The sequence below is a fragment of the Bos mutus genome, chromosome 4 (genome assembly GCF_027580195.1).
Source record: "Bos mutus isolate GX-2022 chromosome 4, NWIPB_WYAK_1.1, whole genome shotgun sequence".
In the NCBI taxonomy this organism is placed as follows: Eukaryota; Metazoa; Chordata; class Mammalia; order Artiodactyla; family Bovidae; genus Bos; species Bos mutus.
In genome coordinates, this window is record NC_091620.1 from 82,586,561 (window position 1) to 82,605,659 (window position 19,099).

The following is a 19,099-nucleotide window of genomic DNA, read 5'->3' on the forward strand; positions in this document are numbered from 1 at the left end:
AAGAATACACAGAAGAACTATACAAAAAAGATCTTGATACCCATATAAGCACGATGGTGTGATCACTAACCTAGAGCCAGACATCTTGGAGTGTGTGACGTCAAGTGGGCCTTAGGGAACATCACTACGAACAAAGTTAGTGGAGATGATAGAATTCCAGCTGAGCTATTTCAATACTAAAAGATGATTCTGTGAAAGTGCTATACTCAAAATGTCAACAAATTTGGAAAACTCAGCAGTGGCCTCAGGACTGGAAAAGGCCAATTTTCATTCCAATCCCAAAGAAGGGCAATGTCAAAGAATATTCAAACCACTACACAATTGCACTTATTTCACATGCTAGCAAGGTAATGCTCAAAATTCTCCAAGTTAGGCTTTAACAGTATGTGAACCGAGAAGTTCCAGATGTTTAAGCTGGATTTAGAAAAGGCAGAAGAACCAGAGATCAAATTGCCAACAACCATTGGATCATTGGTCAAAGTAAGAGAATTCTGGAAAAACATCTGCTTCATTGATGACACTAAAGCTGTTGACTGTGTGGATCACAACAAACTGTGGGCAATTCTTAAAGAGATGGGAATACCAGACCACCTTCCCTGTCTCCTGAGAAACCTGTATGCAGGTCAAGAAGTAACAGTTAGAACTGGACAGGGAACAACGGACTGGTTCCAGATTGGGAAAGCAGTACATCAAGGTTGTATAATGTCACCCTGCTCATTTAACTTATATGCAGTATCAGATCAGATCAGTCGCTCAGTCGTGTCCGACTCTTTGCGACCCCATAAATCGCAGCACACCAGGCCTCCCTGTCCATCACCAACTCCCGGAGTTCACTGAGACTCATCATGAGAAATCCTTGACTGAATGAAGCACAAGCTAGAATCAAAAGTGCCAGGAGAAATATCAATAACCTCAGATATGCAGATGACACCACCCTTATGGCAGAAAGTGAAGAGGAACTAAAGAGCCTCTTGATGAAGGTGAAAGAGGAGAGGGAAAAAGCTGGCTTAAAACTCAACACTCAAAAAAGCAAAGATCACAGCATCTGGTCCCATCACTTCATGGCAAACGATGGAGAAACAAGGGAAGCAGTGACAAACTTTATTTTCTTGGGCTCTAATATCACTGCAGATGCCTACTACAATCATGAAATTAAAAGACACCTACTCCTTGGAGGAAATGCTCTGATAACCTAGACAGCATATGAATATCAGACACATTACTTTGCAGACAAAGGTCCATATAGTCAAAGCTATGAGTTTTCCAGTAGTCATGTATGGAGGTAAGAGTTGGACCATATAGGCTGAGTGCCAAAGAATTGACGCTTTTCAACTGTGGTGTTTGAGAAGACTCTTGAGAGTCCGTTGCACTGCAAGGAGATCAAACCATTCAATTTGAAATGAAAACAATCCTGAATACTCATTGAAAGACCTGATGCTACAACTGAGGCTCCAATAGTTTGGCCACCGGATATGAATAGCAGACTCATTAGAAAGACCCTGATGCTGGGAAAGATTGAAGGCAGGGGGAGAAGGGGATGACAGAAGATGAGATGGTTGGATGGCCTTATCGACTCAATGGACATGAGGTTGAGCAAACTCCAGGAGATGGTGAAGGACAGGGAATCCCTGCATACTGCAGTCTACGGGTCACAGAGTTTGACATGACTGAACGACTGAATAACAAAAAGAAGAGAGATTTATAAATCTACTGAAGAGGTACATTTTGATGCATCTTTTATGCTAACAGCCTACATTAAATGCCAAAATAGTTATGATTTAGTAAATCATCATAAAATAATAAAATTATACTTCTATAATGAATAAAATAATTTATGAAAATTACTAATAATAAATTATAGTTTTCAAATGCATATCTTTATTTTTGAATCAGTATATTTTAACATAATAATAGTACCATATGTAAAATGTCATAGAGAATTCATGTGTTGATCCAAAATTACCACAGGAAATTGACAGATTGCTGAAGGAAGTTGTGGGAGGCTGGAGTGGGAATGAAGGGATATGATTTTCTCTTGTCTAGTTTACCTAAATCATATAATGACAGAAACATTTCTGTTGAAAATATTTCTTCTAAGGGCATGTAAACACACTTAAATCTTCCTTACTAACATTACCAGGAAAATATTTTAAATACTTTTCTCTTACATAATGTTTTGTGATTTATGTTTGGTTGACTATATGAAGCTTACAGCATTTCAGTGTCATTTTGGGGGTTTCCCTGGTGGCTCATCAGTAAAGAATTCCCCTGTATTGCAGGAGACATAGATTTGATCTCTGGTTTCGGAAGGTCCTCTGGAGAAGGAAATGGCAACCCACTTCAGGATTTTTGCCTGGAGAATTTCGTGGACAGAGGAGCCTGGTGGGCTGCAGTCTATGGCATCACAAAAGTTGGACACAAATGAGCTTAAGATTAATTTCTCTGGTAGAACCTTTGGTTCTCTGATGTGTTTGAATGTGCCAGGCTTTGGGAAACTTTCAAGGCAATGCCAAATAGCTACACAGACAGAATCACTGAGTTGGATACAGCTTAGCAACTAAACCACCACCACCACCACCAATGTTATATGTAAGTAACTTAGTAATAAGTATATAACTAAGCTTAGAAAAACTCCTCCTCTTTATTAAAGCAAAAGAGTAGCATATCTATTTTTATCAAAATGTACTGACCACAAGAAATTCTCTATGCACAGACTTAACCTAAGGAAAGGGCATAGATCACTATTCATCTTGCTTGGTTTTCCTTTTAAGTCATTTTCATTGCTTTCTCAGAAATTCATGGCTGTTTAGTTTAGTAAGACTGTGTGTGCATTCTACTACATCTTTAGTGATTTGACATAGCTAGGTATTTTTATTTTTCTATTATTTAAATTTCTTACATAATGCTATGAAACCAGTTAACATCAATAGTTGTTCTGTTTGCTTGTTAGGTTTGTTTTTGGTAAAAGTAGTCTACTTTCCAAGGGCTTTATAGAAATTTACTTATGCATGATCCTCATGACAATCCAATAAGGAAGGAACTTTTATTATTTCCTCTTGAAAAAAGGGATGTTGAGTACAGAGAGCTCACGTTAGCTGTCTGTAGCTGCTTAGCTACTGTACAATTCAGCAGTCAAGTTCCATAGACTCCATGCTTTTAATTCTCACCCCAAATGTTATAGACGATGTCTTCACAAGAAAAATAAAATTAAAAGTTAAGCTGCGATATGGCAAGATAAAGAAATATCCTAGATTCAATTCAGTCAATGTTTTTTAAAAAAGTATGTTGGAAAAACTAAAATATTCACCTAATGATTTCAGTGGTAAGTATTGCACTCAATAGAGCTAAATTAATACTTAGAAAAATACATTTTATTAACATTTACGCTTGGTTCATCATGTGTTTCATCTGCTAGTTTTGTTAAGCCCAATTTTATTACAATGTTTATGTATTATTTTAATACTAAAGACAAATATTTTTGATATATTAACTGCCCATACATACATTGACAACAATCAATTAAATTAAGAAAAAGTAACCTGAGAACAGATTAAGAAAGGCAAAAAATCTGCAGACTGGCTAACTGTATTAATTTGCAAAATGTGTACTATATTCTAGATATAGAGCTGGTATGCAAATAACAGCAGCAGCAACCACAGTCATAATGAGCATTGACCATATTATCAGACACTGTTCTTATCACCTTATAAGGGCTGTCTCATGCATCTTCAGAAAAATAATATATTAGTATTACTTATATTTTACAAATCATAAATGGATGATAAAAATAAGTAAGGTAAATTAACACCAAAGTCACAAGGGATAGAGGACCTGGGATACAAACTCAGACAATCTGACTACAGAGCCTGCAAAGCAGATTCATTGAATTGTTTTTTATTTGGTATATCCTAAACTGTAAGGCAAAGTGGTAGGCTCTGTGCTAAATCCAAACATGCATTTATGTGGTCTGGGATTCCAAGGTAGGAGAGATTAAAATCCTTTTAGAGAATGCTATGGCTAAATGAAAATAATAGTAAGTTTTTGGACACAATTTAATTTCAGTTTGTTAGTGCTTAATATTGGAGAGGTCATTTAGGATTGGATGACAAAGAACTTGACAGGCAGCGAAATCTGGATTCAATTCACTTGTAAATTGAAAGATATAAATGAGTTTTAAATGGGAAAGTATCATGATAGCCCTCAGAGCTATATTTAAGGAGACATCTGCCAGTGGTATCTAAGAAGGAAGAGTATATATGGCTTATTATGTCAGGTAATTTTTAAAAAGTAAGCATAAACAATAATCTATTGACTAATTTTAACCATCAAAAACTGTATGCAGAATTTTTTTTGTCCTAAGCTTCTGACACATCATTCTCTGGCACAGTTAACCTAATTTGATACTTGCAAAAATAGATAGCAAAATATTCAATCTCATGAGTCAAGATCTCTCTTTGACTCATGATTAATTACATTCGGCACATGAGGATTGCATCTTAGAAAACAGTTGGGGTAAATACACCAACAAAATTTTATCAATATAAAAAGACAGGTTACTTCATAACAGTTTTTCATTTAGATATCATCGTATCAGCCTTTGATACAAATTTAATGAAAACTTTCCCATCGGAAAGTTTCTGAAAATTTCTACTATGAAAGTATTTGTGTCAAGCCTACATTTAATAATAATGTGAACTTATTCTTCTCAGTCATTAGAACCTAACCGGTTGCCACCCTCCCATCAAAACTGTCCATGCTATTAAAATTCAATGGCATTGCTTGCCATCATTCAGCTTTATCTGACTAAAATCCTTTAATTTCCCCACTCCTGCTGTTGGGAGCTCTAGGCTCATCACACTTAACCTCTGCCTAGGCTTCTCAGAAAAGAATTTGTTTCAGTCCATTCATGGTTTCAATAGTTGAGCAAGCCACACGCAACTGCACACTGGTCTTTTACCCTGAGCACACTAATCTGATTGTTTTTCCACTCTACAAACTCTGGGTCAACAATCAAGCTGCCGCCAGAAACTAATTAATTTGCAAACAGGCTTCTGTTTTCACAGAGGGAAAGCTTTTGAGAGCCGTGTCAGAGAGGCCAGTCACACCATGGTTACACGCATTGTCATGGTATCCACTTTTCAGGGTAAGTCTCTTGCTAGATGTCACTGCACACATGAACCCAGATTACTCAGTCAGCAGTAAATCCCTATTGAGACCCACCAAGCTCTGAATGTAGTGACTCTGGAAGAGGAAATTGGTATAGACAGGCTCTGTATTCATTAAGTCGATGGTGAGATGAGAGAAAAATCATGTTAAGAACCAAGAGAAAAGAGGGAACTGCCTTTAACTTATAGAATTTTCTAAGATTTTGCTTTACTTTTATATATTTTCTTAAATTTTAATTTTTAAAAAGTAGAATTTTTTTTTCAGTTAATGTAATCATACAGCAAAATGTTATTTTCTACTCTTACCATTCAACTACTGAAATAAGTGGTTCAAGCTTTGTGATTAATGTGCCATACTTGAGGGTTGTACTTTTTAGTCCATTATTAAAAAATGGTAAAATAGCAAATTCTAAAAATTTTCTTCAGCTACATTTTCTCAGTGGCCTGAAAACAAATGACTTTCCAAACATTACTTCTGAGTTAATTTTTCTTCCAAAGTTTTATTCAATTTCTTTTCATTAGTATAGGCAATTAAAAAAAAAGTTAAAAGTGATTATGGTTCTTAGATAAAATGTGACATAAAAAATCAGTCCTCAAGAAAGACAATCAAGATATATTTTACTAACTTTTGCTCTTTATGAAAAATGGAGTATATTAAAAGTGAGTATATTAAATTTATCATCATTTAGAGAGACAAATAATTTCAGAAAAATTTTATATATATTTATTTTTTGGAAAAATTGCATTTCTGGCAGGTGTACATCCTTTATTAGGATGAAATTTTTTTCTGGCAATAGATTCATGAGGAAAAAAACAGACCTACCAGACTGTGTTTAGATCTAGATATGAATATTTATTTTAAACTATTATATATCCATGTTTCAGCATAATTTCACCAAAATTATTAACACTTTTGTGATTCTTTGCATTGATACTTCATAACTGTTGACTAATGAATACAGAATATAATTCATAGAATATATAATTCAAAAGTTAAAAGAGACTATCTTTGTTGCTTCTTTCATAGAGGATGTTTAGTTGTTCTTATTGCTTTACCTGAACGGTCAGTACACATCTATAATACCATGCGCTCACATAACCATAAAATAAGGCTTCCAGTGGACTTCCTCCCCCAAGTCAGCAAAATATTATTACTTTCATCTGAGAAATACTTCAAAATGGCATCATTAATAAGTCTGACATTATGCCAAACTAGCTGATTAATTTTATTTATTAGAAAATCCAGTTGGATAACGCTGTTAAGTTCATGCCTTTAAAGATGGTAGAATTAAAATAGTGTATCAAAAGAGCTGTACAAGTGATCTGAGATTAGGTATCTGGTACCATGAAGTATTAATTTGTGCCCTCAGATATTTGTGGTTATATTTCTTGGTTCCATTTTCAAAAAATAAATATATCTGGTAGAGAAATTTGAATCATTAGAGAACATGAAATATCCTAGTGCATGACCACAGAGGAAGCCATGCTGATTCAAATAAGTGTAGGCTACCCTGGTCTGACTATGTTACAAGTGAGAGGAAGTAGAATGATGACTCACATACCATTTCAATTACAGAAAAGGAAAAAAAAAGCAAACGAGTTGCTTTATCCACAGGCACAATCCTTTTAGGAAATTCCACTAAAAGAAAACAGGTCTTCCTGAAGTAAGTGGGAAAGCCTCACACTCTGGGCACCGCATTTAGGTCTGTTTGGGTGTACTAGGCCTTGGCTCTCTCAAGGATCCATGTGGTTTCATACATTAAACCCAACTCTGACTGTCCTGACTCAGATGTTATACTCAGAGAATGAGTCTAAAAATGCTTACTAAGCATGTTCTACCAATGGATTTGGGATAAAGCACAGAGAAAACCTTAAATTTATTAAGTGCTTACTGCATGCCAATCCGGAGAAGGCAATGGTACCCCACTCCAGTACCCTTGCCTGGAAAATCCCATGGACGGAGGAGCCTGGTGGGCTGCAGTCCATGGGGTCGTGAAGAGTGGGACATGACTGAGCGACTTCTCTTTCACTTTTCACTTTCCTGCATTGGAGAAGGAAATGGAAACCCACTCCAGTGTTCTTGCCTGGAGAATCCCAGGGACGGGGGAGCCTGGTGGGCTGCCATCTATGGGGTCGCACAGAGTCGGACACGACTGAAGCGACTTAGCAGCAGCAGCAGCAGCATCATGCCAATCACTTGCTTAGTACTTTATACAACATTATCATGTAGTCCTTTTTCTTTCTTTCTTTTTTAACTATAAGAAGATAATAGTATTTTCTTCTATCATATAGTATTCCAACCTTAGTTCAAGACATAAACAATATTAGCAATCAAATATTAGCCCAGCGACCGATCTGATCTGATCTGATTAGCCCATTAAATAGAAAAATAAATGTGGGTTAGCCATCCATCTGCTCCATCTTCTTGTTCATGGCTAAAAAGAACAAGAATACTAGGTGATAATATTTACATAATAAATATTAAAAATTATTATTACAGCATGGTGAACTTTTTTTTTTTACTATTAAAGCTTTTATTCTTCTTACTATGAAGAGGGCAATTTTACCTAATTTTCACGCTGTTAGTAAACCAAAATTAGAATTGAAGTTTAAACCTGTATAATATAGAATTTATAAAGCAAAAAAAAAAAAATAGTGAATTTTGGTACATCAGGTCAAACTCATACCAGTACATTTTCTGAAATCAAATGTTGTCCTAATATCTAGCAATCTTAAACTAGAGGCTAGAATAAATGATTTTTTTAAGTTATGTAAAAAATCAATAGATTCCATCTCTCTCATGTTTTGCCATCAAAGTGATTTATTTCCTGGCAAAGTGAAACTGAATTTAAGCCATTATTTCTCCTATTACAAAAATGGAAACTTTCATGAGTTTTAATTATGAAAATAGTGAAATTCCATAAAAACTGAGACATTTCAAGATCTAATTCTAGACAGCAGTTTTTCTTTCTAATTTCAGTTTAGCAAAAAACACAAATTAAAAGTCATCTAAAGTAGGCCAACTAATTGAATTGGTTTGAACTTATTTGATAAAAGTAAAGTAATTCCTGTACCAAAATTAATTTGAATAGCCTGGAAGACCATTCAAAAAGTACCTTGCAGGGTAATTTATTACTTCTGGCAGCACAACTGATTGCGTAGTCTATGCCGAAGTCTCAAAACTCATTTATTTTATGCATGTATGTATAAACATTATGTTTCTAATTTTGTCCTTCAGTGGTATTTAATTTCATGAGGTTGTGATCACACAGCCCCTTGGTTCTAAGTCAGATAGGTCTGCATCCTCCATCTTGCAGCAGTTCTGGTTTTTGCACCCTGTCAAATGTAACCTTTGTGCTAATTTGGCAAAATCAGTTCTCACATTTAGTGCTGAGAGACTGATAACTGAATTCTCAAATGAACTGCACATTTGCAGAGATGAAGTACAGAACTGTGGACTGTTTTCCCACAGTTTAAATTCTTCAGACTCAGCTGTCAACATGTGAGTTTGTAGCACAAAAGCAGTTTTAACTTGATGACTTTTTTCCACCAAAGCCATAAAAATGAAATGTATACTACACTTTCCTTTATGTTATTCCATCTTCTAATGAGATTTTCTTTCTCATGGACAGTGAAAGCCTGTATGCCCTTTAGAGTTCTTAGTAGATCAAAGTCTCCCTGCTGAATTAAAAAAAAAAAAAATTCTCCTACTACATAAATATTTCACTTTGAGAACTGACTAGATAGCCATGTTTAAAGAAGTTTGTTCCTACTAATTTTGAGTCCCTACAGAAAGAGGAGAGGGAAAAGTTGTCTTAAAGCTCAACATTCAGAAAACGAAGATCATGGCATCTGGTCCCATCACTTCATGGCAAATAGATGGGAAACAGTGGAAACAGTGTCAGACTTTATTTTTCTGGGCTCCAAAATCACTGCAGATGGTGACTGCAGCCGTGAAATTAAAAGACGCTTACTCCTTGGAAGAAAAGTTATGACCAACCTAGATAGCATATTGAAAAGCAGAGACATTACTTTGCCAACAAAGGTCCGTCTAGTCAAGGCTATGGTTTTTCCTGTGGTCATGTATGTATGTGAGAGTTGGACTGTGAAGAAAGCTGAGCGCCAAAGACTTGATGCTTTTGAACTGTGGTGTTGGAGAAGACTCTTGAGAGTCCCTTGGACTGCAAGGAGATCCAACCAGTCCATTCTGAAGGAGATCAGCCCTGGGATTTCTTTGGAAGGAATGATGCTAAAGCTGAAACTCCAATAGTTTGGCCACCTCATGTGAAGCATTGACTCATTGGAAAAGACTCTGATGCTGGGAGGGATTGGGGGCGGGAGGAGAAGGGGACGACAGAGGATGAGATGACTGGATGGCATCATCGACTCGATGGACATGAGTTTGGGTGAACTTCAGGAGATGGTGATGGACCAGGAGGCCTGGCGTGCTGCGATTCATGGGGTCGCAAAGAGTCGGACATGACTGAGCGACTGAGCTGACTGACAGAGCAGAGGTTAAATAATTGACGGTGGATATTCCAAAACTGTCCTGGGATTTTAGACTTTGGGTCTTTTATGACTTTACACAGAGAGTTTTATCACGATCTCAGCATCTTTTCTGTTCCTTGGTGAGGCTTCTAATTTCTCAGATGATCACCTGGTACCATTCTACCTCCTCTATTCCCAGACAGCGGGTATCTAGCTATATGCCCAGTCCCTTTTGATTACCACTGTGTTTGTACTGAATCATGAATTATCTTAGGGAGGCATCATATTAATTTAAAGGACAGCAACTGGCAAGTACTATCATATTTATTGTATACTTGGAGAGTAGGAAATACAGGAAACATAGAAGAGACTCTTTTAAAGAGAAAAGGCTAGTGGCAAACACTGTGGGAGAGACAGTCGAAATGGAGATTTATTTTAAAAAAAAAATCACAGAAAGTCATTAGTGGAAGAGCAGTTTCATGGGATCAAAGTCAGGATGAAAACAGCTAAATGTAGTGAAAATGTTGAGTAAACAAGTTCCTTAACCAGATTATGGACTTAAGACATCTAGGGACCGTGTGGTTCACCATCATTAAATGGAGAATTTAGGTAGGGTACATGAGTACGTTTTCAGGTCAGGGAAGAAATCAGAGGTGAAGAACCAATAAAGTCAGCAAAAAAAAGTAAACTGGGTAAATTTATGAAAAAAAAATCAATGCAATTAAGAGCAAAGGCAGTAGGGTCAAAGGTGGAAGGTAAGAGGCACATCATTTTCATTAATACATGAAAAATAACAGGACGATCAGAAACGTTGCTATAGGAGAAATGAATGCTGACTGAGGTAATTTGAGGTATATTTTATGGTTTAAATAGTCATTTTAGAGTTGGGATACAGAGAACAATGGAGAAGGAAATGGCAATCCACTCCAGTATTCCTGTCTGGAAAATCCCATGAACAGGGGAGCCTGGTGGGCTACAGTTCATGGGGTCACAAAGAGTCAGACACGACTGAGCAACTGAGCATGAGCACAGAGAACAAAAACCCACAACTCGTGGTCTCCTGAAATTTCAGAGGTTCAGAAGCAGATTTTGATTTTTCTCTAACAAACAAGACAGAGATGAAATTAATTTGAAGTAACCCTAGAAGAGCAGGAGAAACAAATGTGGCAGAAGTTCAAATACTGAGATAATCAAGTACCTTACTGAGTACATAGATGGATTGTAAGCTATGAAGTTCATCTTTCTTAATAAGGTATGTGAAACCAAAGGAGAATTCATGAAAATGAGATTAGGGACTGGGAATCCTTATTTTATAGGATTGAGGGCAGATATAAACGGAGATACTTATTTAATAATAAAAACATCTATGAACATATTTGAGTGACCAGTATAAAAATCACTGATGAATGCCTAATTAAAAAAAAAAAACTCTACATAGAAGACTTACATAAGGATTATTTGGTTTAAAATTTGAGTGAAAGTAGTGTTTACTTATTTTAGGCATATAAATTTTATCATTTTCAATTGTAAATTTATTTATATATTAAAAAGAAAAAGAATTTTAGAAGTATCTGCTTTGCAAACCAGCACATAGTGAATGGATAGACAACAAAGAACTACTCTGTAGAACACAGAACTACATTCAATATTTTGTGATAAACCATAATGGAAAATAATAATATGAAAAAGAATATATTTCTGTATGTATAACCGAATTGCTTTGGTGTACAGCAGAAATTACCACAATACTGTAAGTCAACTACACTTCAAAAAATAAAGTTTTTTAAAAAGTATCTGCTTGATCCAGGAGTGACACCAGCACCTGAAGTTCAAAAAACTAGGTTCTTTTCCAAAATCTATCTACTGGGTAGATGTAATCTTAGATTCACATATTAGTCTTAATTTCCCAACCTGTAAAGTGGAAAAAAGAATTTTAGAAAGATTAAAGGAGAATCAAACAATATGATACCAATGTTTCAAAAATATTTTCAGTGTAATGTGTTTAGCACCATGTAATGTGTTTAGCACAATTTAATAATTTATATGATGCTCTAAAGGCAACATGAGAGGTGTGGAGGAAAAAAGTACTACATGAGATTTGTGGTGGTGTCTCTGGAAGACAAGATTGGTAAGGCATCTTATCTTTTTCCACTGTCTCCCTTCCGTAGCTCCAGCCCAAATCTATTTTTTTCCATTGTTAACTACTGAGAAACTTTACTTTTGGCACAAAGCAAATACTTTCCAGAATTTTTAATCTCTGTTCTCTTTTTGCCCCACTTTCTCACACCCACAGCCATGAAGTCATCACTATGAATTTAACTGCACACTGAATCTCAAGCTCGTATTGCGTGCACAACAGGAGGAAGCCTCTCCGCTGACTTACTACAGACGCCATGTTACGTGCTTGTGCTCTTGCAAGCAGTAGCACCTACCGTTGAGCCACCTGGAATCGTGCTGCTCCGTCCTGATTGGATGATGGTGCCCAAGAGTTCGGAAGATAGCAAAGTCTCGCCCCATAAAATCAGCTGCTGTTCCAGAGTATAATTCTCCATCTGCGTTGTGATAAAATAAAATCACATGCACGTACTTTAATTAAGGCAACTTAATCCAAAACTAAGTACAAGTTTCATGTTAAGACCATCCTAACACCCTCTGCATCATTATGCAAAGCTACTGATATTTATCCTGTATCTTTGTAGAAGGGACTATCTCGCTACTCATTTAGCACTAACTTTGAAAAATTGAGTAAAATATGATTCAGTGGACATTATGAATGGAAACAAAAATTATATGTACCACATTGTCTGCTTTTATATGTTTAAAGCTACTATGATTCTAATATCTTTATTTTTTACAGTCTCGTAAAATATTACTTACATTTTTGGCTTTAATCAAAAAATTAAATTTCTAATATATTTCTTTTTTAGTGGGACTTAATTAATTAATGAAATTTTGCTATAATTGACAAAAGACTAATACTTTCTTGCCTTCCATTTTTTAATATCTCAAGTGGGAAAAGTATTCTAATTTGGTATGAGCTGTCATATAATCATAAAACAAGTCCACCACAGAGTCTCAAATATAACAGAAATGTGTTTGAAGAGGGGGATTTTGATAAACACAGGCCATAATCACTATAGCTCAAGATTCTGTTGTGCCTTGATTCATTTCTACTTAAATTGAATTAACTCTAGGACAGAATTTAATGATGGAAGAATCATAATCAGCAGGTTAGAAGAAAGGGAAAAGAAACAAGGAGAAAGACAACTTAATATTTACTGCATACCATTTGTGCTTGTGGGGCAGTCAGGTTCTGGCTTGACACTTCCAAATTATCTCATTTACTTCTGTCAACAACCCCATGATGTACATGTTATCCTTATTTTACACTTCAAGAAACCCAAGTTTCCTCAGCTGAAAGACTAGCAAGTCAAGGTGAAAGTTCAAACTCAAGTCTGTTTAACCCCAAGTTTCCTATACTAAATATATATCATATCGCCTTTTAATAAACTAAAGTTTGTAAAATTGGCATTTTCTTTCCTTTAAACAAAAAATGCCTCATATTATTCCACCCAGAAAATGCATTATTGCCTGCTTGCTTATGTAAATTATGAACAGAAAAACAATAAATATTTTCTCCAAATAATCTACCATAATGACAGTAAAAACTAATATTATCTTGTTGATTATTTGGACAGGTTAATGTTTCTAAATCACTGACTTGAGAAATACTCAGAAAACAAAGTCAGTTCAGTTCACTTTAGTCGCTCAGTCGTGTCCGACTCTTTGCAACCCCATGAATCGCAGCACGCCAGGCCTCCCGGTCCATCACCAACTCCCGGAGTTCATTCAGACTCACATCCATCGAGTCAGTGATGCCATCCAGCCATCTCACCTCTGTCGTCCCCTTCTCCTCCTGCCCCCAATCCCTCCCAGCATCAGAGTCCTTTCCAATGAGTCAACTCTTCGCATGAGGTGGCCAAAGTACTGGAGTTTCAGCTTTAGCATCACTCCTTCCAAAGAACACCCAGGGCTGCTCTCCTTTAGAATGGACTGGTTGGATCTCCTTGCAGTCCAAGGGACTCTCAAGAGTCTTCTCCAACACCACAGTTCAAAAGCATCAATTCTTCGGCGCTCAGCTTTCTTCACAGTCCAACTCTCACATCCATACACGACCACTGGAAAAACCATAACCTTGACTAGACGGACCTTTGTTGGCAAAGTAATGTCTCTGCTTTTCAATATGCTATCTAGGTTGGTCATAACTTTTCTTCCAAGGAGTAAGCGTCTTTTAATTTCACGGCTGCAGTCACCATCTGCAGTGATTTTGGAGCCCAAAAAGATAAAGTCTGACACTGTTTCCACTGTTTCCCATCTATTTGACATGAAGTGATGGGACCGGATGCCATGATCTTAGTTTTCTAAATGTTGAGCTTTAAGCCAACTTTTTCACTCTCCTCTTTCACTTTCATCAAGAGGCTTTTGAGTTCCTCTTCACTTTCTGCCATAAGAGTGGTGTCATCTGCATATCTGAGGTTATTGATATTTCTCCCAGCAATCTTGATTCCAGCTTGTGCTTCTTCCAGCCCAGAATTTCTCATGATGTACTCTGCATATAAGTTAAATAAGCAGGGTGACAATATATAGCCTTGACGTACTCCTTTTCCTATTTGGAACCAGTCTGTTGTTCCATGTCCAGTTCTAACTGTTGCTTCCTGACCTGCATATAGGTTTCTCAAGAGGCAGGTCAGGTGGTCTAGTATTCCCATCTCTTTCAGAATTTTCCACAGTGTATTGTGATCCACACAGTCAAATGCTTTGGCATAGTCAGGAAAGCAGAAATAGATGTTTTTCTGGAACTCTCTTGCTTTTTCATGATCCAGAGGACGTTGGAAATTTGATCTCTGGTTCCTCTGCCTTTTTAAAGCCAGCTTGAACATCTGGAAGTTCACGGTTCATGTATTGCTGAAGCCTGGCTTGGAGAATTTTGAGCATTACTTTACTAGCATGTAAGATAAGTGCAATTGTGTGTAGGCATACACAAATTATAAGTTAAACATTGGTATACCACTAATTTCCAAAGGACTTTTGTATATATCAATCAGAAACTTTCTGTACATCTTCAGTTATCAATACCTTTTGCAAAGTCTTATTATCTAATCTTTTATGTGATATCCTTAGTTCACACCTAGAATTATCACTTGAAAATAAATGTCTTTGAAACGAAAATGGACATTTTCAGTGGTCCACACTAAATTTGGCTTCCCTGGTGGCTCAGACAGTGAAGAATCTGCCAGCAATTCAGAAGACCCGGGTTCTACCCTGGATTGGGAAGATCAGCTGGAAATAGGAATGGCAACCTACTCCAGTATTCTCGCATGGAGAATTTCATGGACAGATGAGCCTGGTGGGCTATAGACCATGGGATCACAAAGAGTTGGACATGACTGAGCTTAAAGTAAATTAATTCCTCTGGTAGAACCTCTGGTTCTTTGATGTGTTTGAATGCACCAGGCTTTGGAAAATGTCCAAAGCAGTACAGGACAGCTACACGGACAGAATCACTGAGTAACTGTAAGTTATGACTTTAAATATTAACAAAGAGATAGTTCCTCTTAGAGACTGAGTTTTTAAAAATTTATCACTTATTCTGAACTGTTGTGAATCAAGTCAAAGTGATGGTCTGATAATATATTAAGTAAAATTCACCAACTCTATGAACAGTACTCATGGGACATCATAAATTGACATATTGCATATTGTGGTATCTTTGGGATTCAAAAACATCTTGTCTTCTCTTTACTTAATTAAATGAAGTTCAAAACTGACTTGCTCTCAAAATAATATACTGCAATAATTTTTTATCTGCCCATAAAGAAATAATCCTTTTTGAAAAGTACAGAAACACTATTAACAAGCTATTTACAAGTTTCAAACGTACTGTGCAATATTTTAATGTAGATGGTCTACTTAATATAACCTATATGCAGTAAACTTAACACTTTAGTTAAGGTTGACACTTAATCTTTTTACAAATAACTGACAGATGTGATGAATTTTTAAACTTCAGGTGATTTTTTATCTATATGAATAAAAGAATGTTAATTTAAAATGTATTGTGAAAGCAACCTCAAATGTTCAAGTCAATTTCAAACATTTTCATGTTGGAACACCTTTCACATGAAGATCTGTGTCCTCTTTACCTTAAAAAATCAAAAGCATTAAATCGTTCGTTGAACCTCATTGCCCTCTCAACCGTATGTGAGGTAATGAAAATAAGGAAAGGTGAAAATAGAACAACCAAAAGGTGAAAACTGAGTGATTATATGTCAGAGATTTGTCAGGCCATGCCTAATAAGAGGTGTAATCAGAAATGGAAGAGTAAAGAATATCATGAGTTAATCTTTTTTTTCATTTAGCTTTTTCAATGTGAGTAAAATTCATAATTATGATTGCTATTATATGTAAACTCTATTCCAGAGAGATGAAATAACAAAAACTACAACCAAATATATATTATTTGAATATGACAGGTGTTTGTTTCTCATATTCATTTCTTTAGCTTTGTTAACAATCATGATTATCTTTTCATCTATTCCCACATAAGGAAGGCAAAAAATATGAGTGCAAAGGCAGAAAGACTGATTTTATTTCTCTTTTGACAAGAGATAAGTAGGCTCCTTAGAGAATGTAGAGGGTTCATCAGTAGAAGAGCTTAATTTATTATCGAGAATATAATTTATGAAGAGTTGACTTAGAAACCAAAGAACGGTTGCAGCTAAAGCACCAGTTGCCTCCAGTCATAGGAAGTTACCTCCTACTCAAACACTATTTTTGAGTCAGCGTAATATGCTAGAGCTGGAGGTCACCAGATGATTAGGTGGCCATGAGGGCACATTCTAATACTGTCAGTGCTTAGTGTCAGTAACTATTCCTTAACACCAGGCCTTAGATCAGATTTTCTGCTCAGAGGTCTATAGGATTCGTATCAATGTGGATTCTTCATCCTTGGGGAACAAAGGGGAACAAATCCCCCTTTGTTATTTGGCCCAAGTGTATAGGTGGTGGCATATCATACTCTTGCATTCTCTTTAAGAAGATATATATCAGCTCAGAGTATATTTCATTTAATGTAACTGTGTATTACCACCTTATATTAAAGACATTATACTCTCCAGCTATCTGAAATGATCTAACAAAATATCTGAGTTGAATAAATCTACTATACCTTAGCTGGCTTATATTTGGAAAACAATATGTTTGCTTTACTTTTTAATTTAAAAAGCCCATTTGGCAAGCTTTTTTTGTATGTTTGATGTCATCTATTAAGTTATCAAAATATATGTGTAATTTTTCAATTTTATGACCTTAAATATAAGTTAGCCTACAATGGTTCAAATTGCATTATGGCTAAGATACATACTTTTGGGTTTTCCAAATATACTAAATTACTACTGAAAGAAAATATATTTGTCCAATTTTATTAAATTGATGGTAGAATAATACATGCAAGGAATTTTGATACACATTACAAAAGTGGTTGTGGATACTCTGTCCAAAAAAAATTTTTAAGTTTTTCTACAAAAATACCATATAGACAATTAGATATCTCAAAAAATATATCAGACTAAGATAAATTACTGCTTATGGATATAAATAACTTGCTAGAAATTTTCAAATATGAAAGTTGCTATTTGAGTATATGCCATTCTTTCTGAACTGTAAGCTTTCTTACCTATCTCTAAATAAAGCATTCTTTCTGAGATGAACAAAAAGTTTAGTGAACTGTATTCCCACCATGGCAGCGTTACCTGAGAAGCAGTGTTAAAAAACAAAAGTTCATGTGTACTCTGTATTTTGTGTTCACAGCTCAAAATGAAGTAAAAATGTGGCTTAGATCAGGTAATGTATTGGATTACAATTCCTAAGAAGGGTGTGGTGAGAAGAAACAGAAGGTGGAAAAAAAAAATTTTCCTGATGAAATAACAGCATTACTAACACAGGTGTAAAGTGTGACATGGATGTGAGCAAAAATCAAACAAAACTAAAGACCAAGTCATTATGTTGTTAACACCTTAAGCAAATTCTACTTACAGAATAGCAGAGTAATTAGAAACAGAGGCAGGAAAAAATGTCTGTCTCTCTTCTTACACACACACTCACACACACACATACACACCCATAGCACATGGCATGGATGAAATCTACTTCTTGAAAGTGAAAGGGTATGGGAATACTTTTACATTTTCACATTTATTAAGCACCTTTTCTATACCAATGAATATACTGGCTTTGTTACTCATATTGTCCTTTAAAAATTAACATCATTCTTTAAATAGTTATAAATGTAAATGCTATAAACTTAAAAATATAAAATCTATCCCAACAGGCAACCACTATTACTAGTTCTGTTTTTTTTTAGTTTCTACCTACATTTATATGCCAGAAATATGTACATACCCAAATGTAGTATGCTATTACATTGTCTTATTTAAATCTTACAACAAACTAGTGGAACTTGCATGGCCATGCCATTTTATACAAAGAAACAGAGACTTCAAATAATTTTCTCAATTTTAGTTAATTAATTTGGGGAGTACCTCGTTTACTCTAATACCAAGTGAGAGAATAGTCTAATGTCAAATTATGTTTTTTCCTGAGGCATGGCAGAATGCTAGCTTAGGGAAATAAACCATTCGTAAAAGTCCCAAACACTTGAAGCTGGTCCTCATAATATCTGTTAATGATGGAATGACTGATGAAGATTTCCGAAACATAAAACTGCTTTCAAGTTGACTGTTCCTTTCATATCTTGAAAGTGTGTGTGTGTGTGTGCATCTATGTATTTTAGCTGTTCAGTCATGTTCTACTCTTTCAGACCCCATGGATTGTAGCCTACCAGGCTCCTCTGTCCTGGAACTCTCAAGGCAAGAATAATGAAGTACGTAGCCATTCCCTTTTCCAGGAGATCTTCCCAACCCAGGGATCGAACCCACATCTCCTGCATTGGAAGGAGGATTCATTACCACTGAGTCACCTGGAGAACCCTTTGTTAAAGTAGATTTGAAAAATTTACTTTTCTAAAGTGATCTGAAAACTTTGGGATATATTATAGGACCGGGGTAGCTTTGTATGGGTAACTATGCATTGCTCAGGAAAAATTCATATTTTCTATAGTTATCAGCTTAAAACGCAAGGCAGTTTGGAAAAAGGTTATATTAAACTCTTACAGATTTCATAAACCAAAGTTTTTAAGTAGTCATCTGGTTCTAAAGCTTACAACAGGTTAAAACTGCTTAAAAGAAGGATTGGGGATATAAAAATATCTGCTATTAAGATCCATCTAGCCAGTTTATAAGTGTTTTGAGCTAAATGTACAATTTTTCTTCCCAGTATTGGGGAAAGAAGCATCCTGGAACCACCTCAAAAATTTCTTCTGTGTGCAA

The 19,099-nt window shown here is 35.7% G+C and overlaps 1 protein-coding gene across 1 annotated transcript in view; it reads right to left on the bottom strand.

Annotated features, from left to right (window-relative positions):
• SEMA3A (semaphorin 3A) overlaps positions 1-19,099 on the bottom strand; it is a 255,164-nt gene that overhangs the window by 90,967 nt on the left and 145,098 nt on the right. The window contains exon 6 of the mRNA XM_005899613.2: positions 12,086-12,205. Coding sequence (XP_005899675.2) covers positions 12,086-12,205 — 120 coding nt within the window. The remainder of the gene's footprint in view (positions 1-12,085; positions 12,206-19,099) is intronic.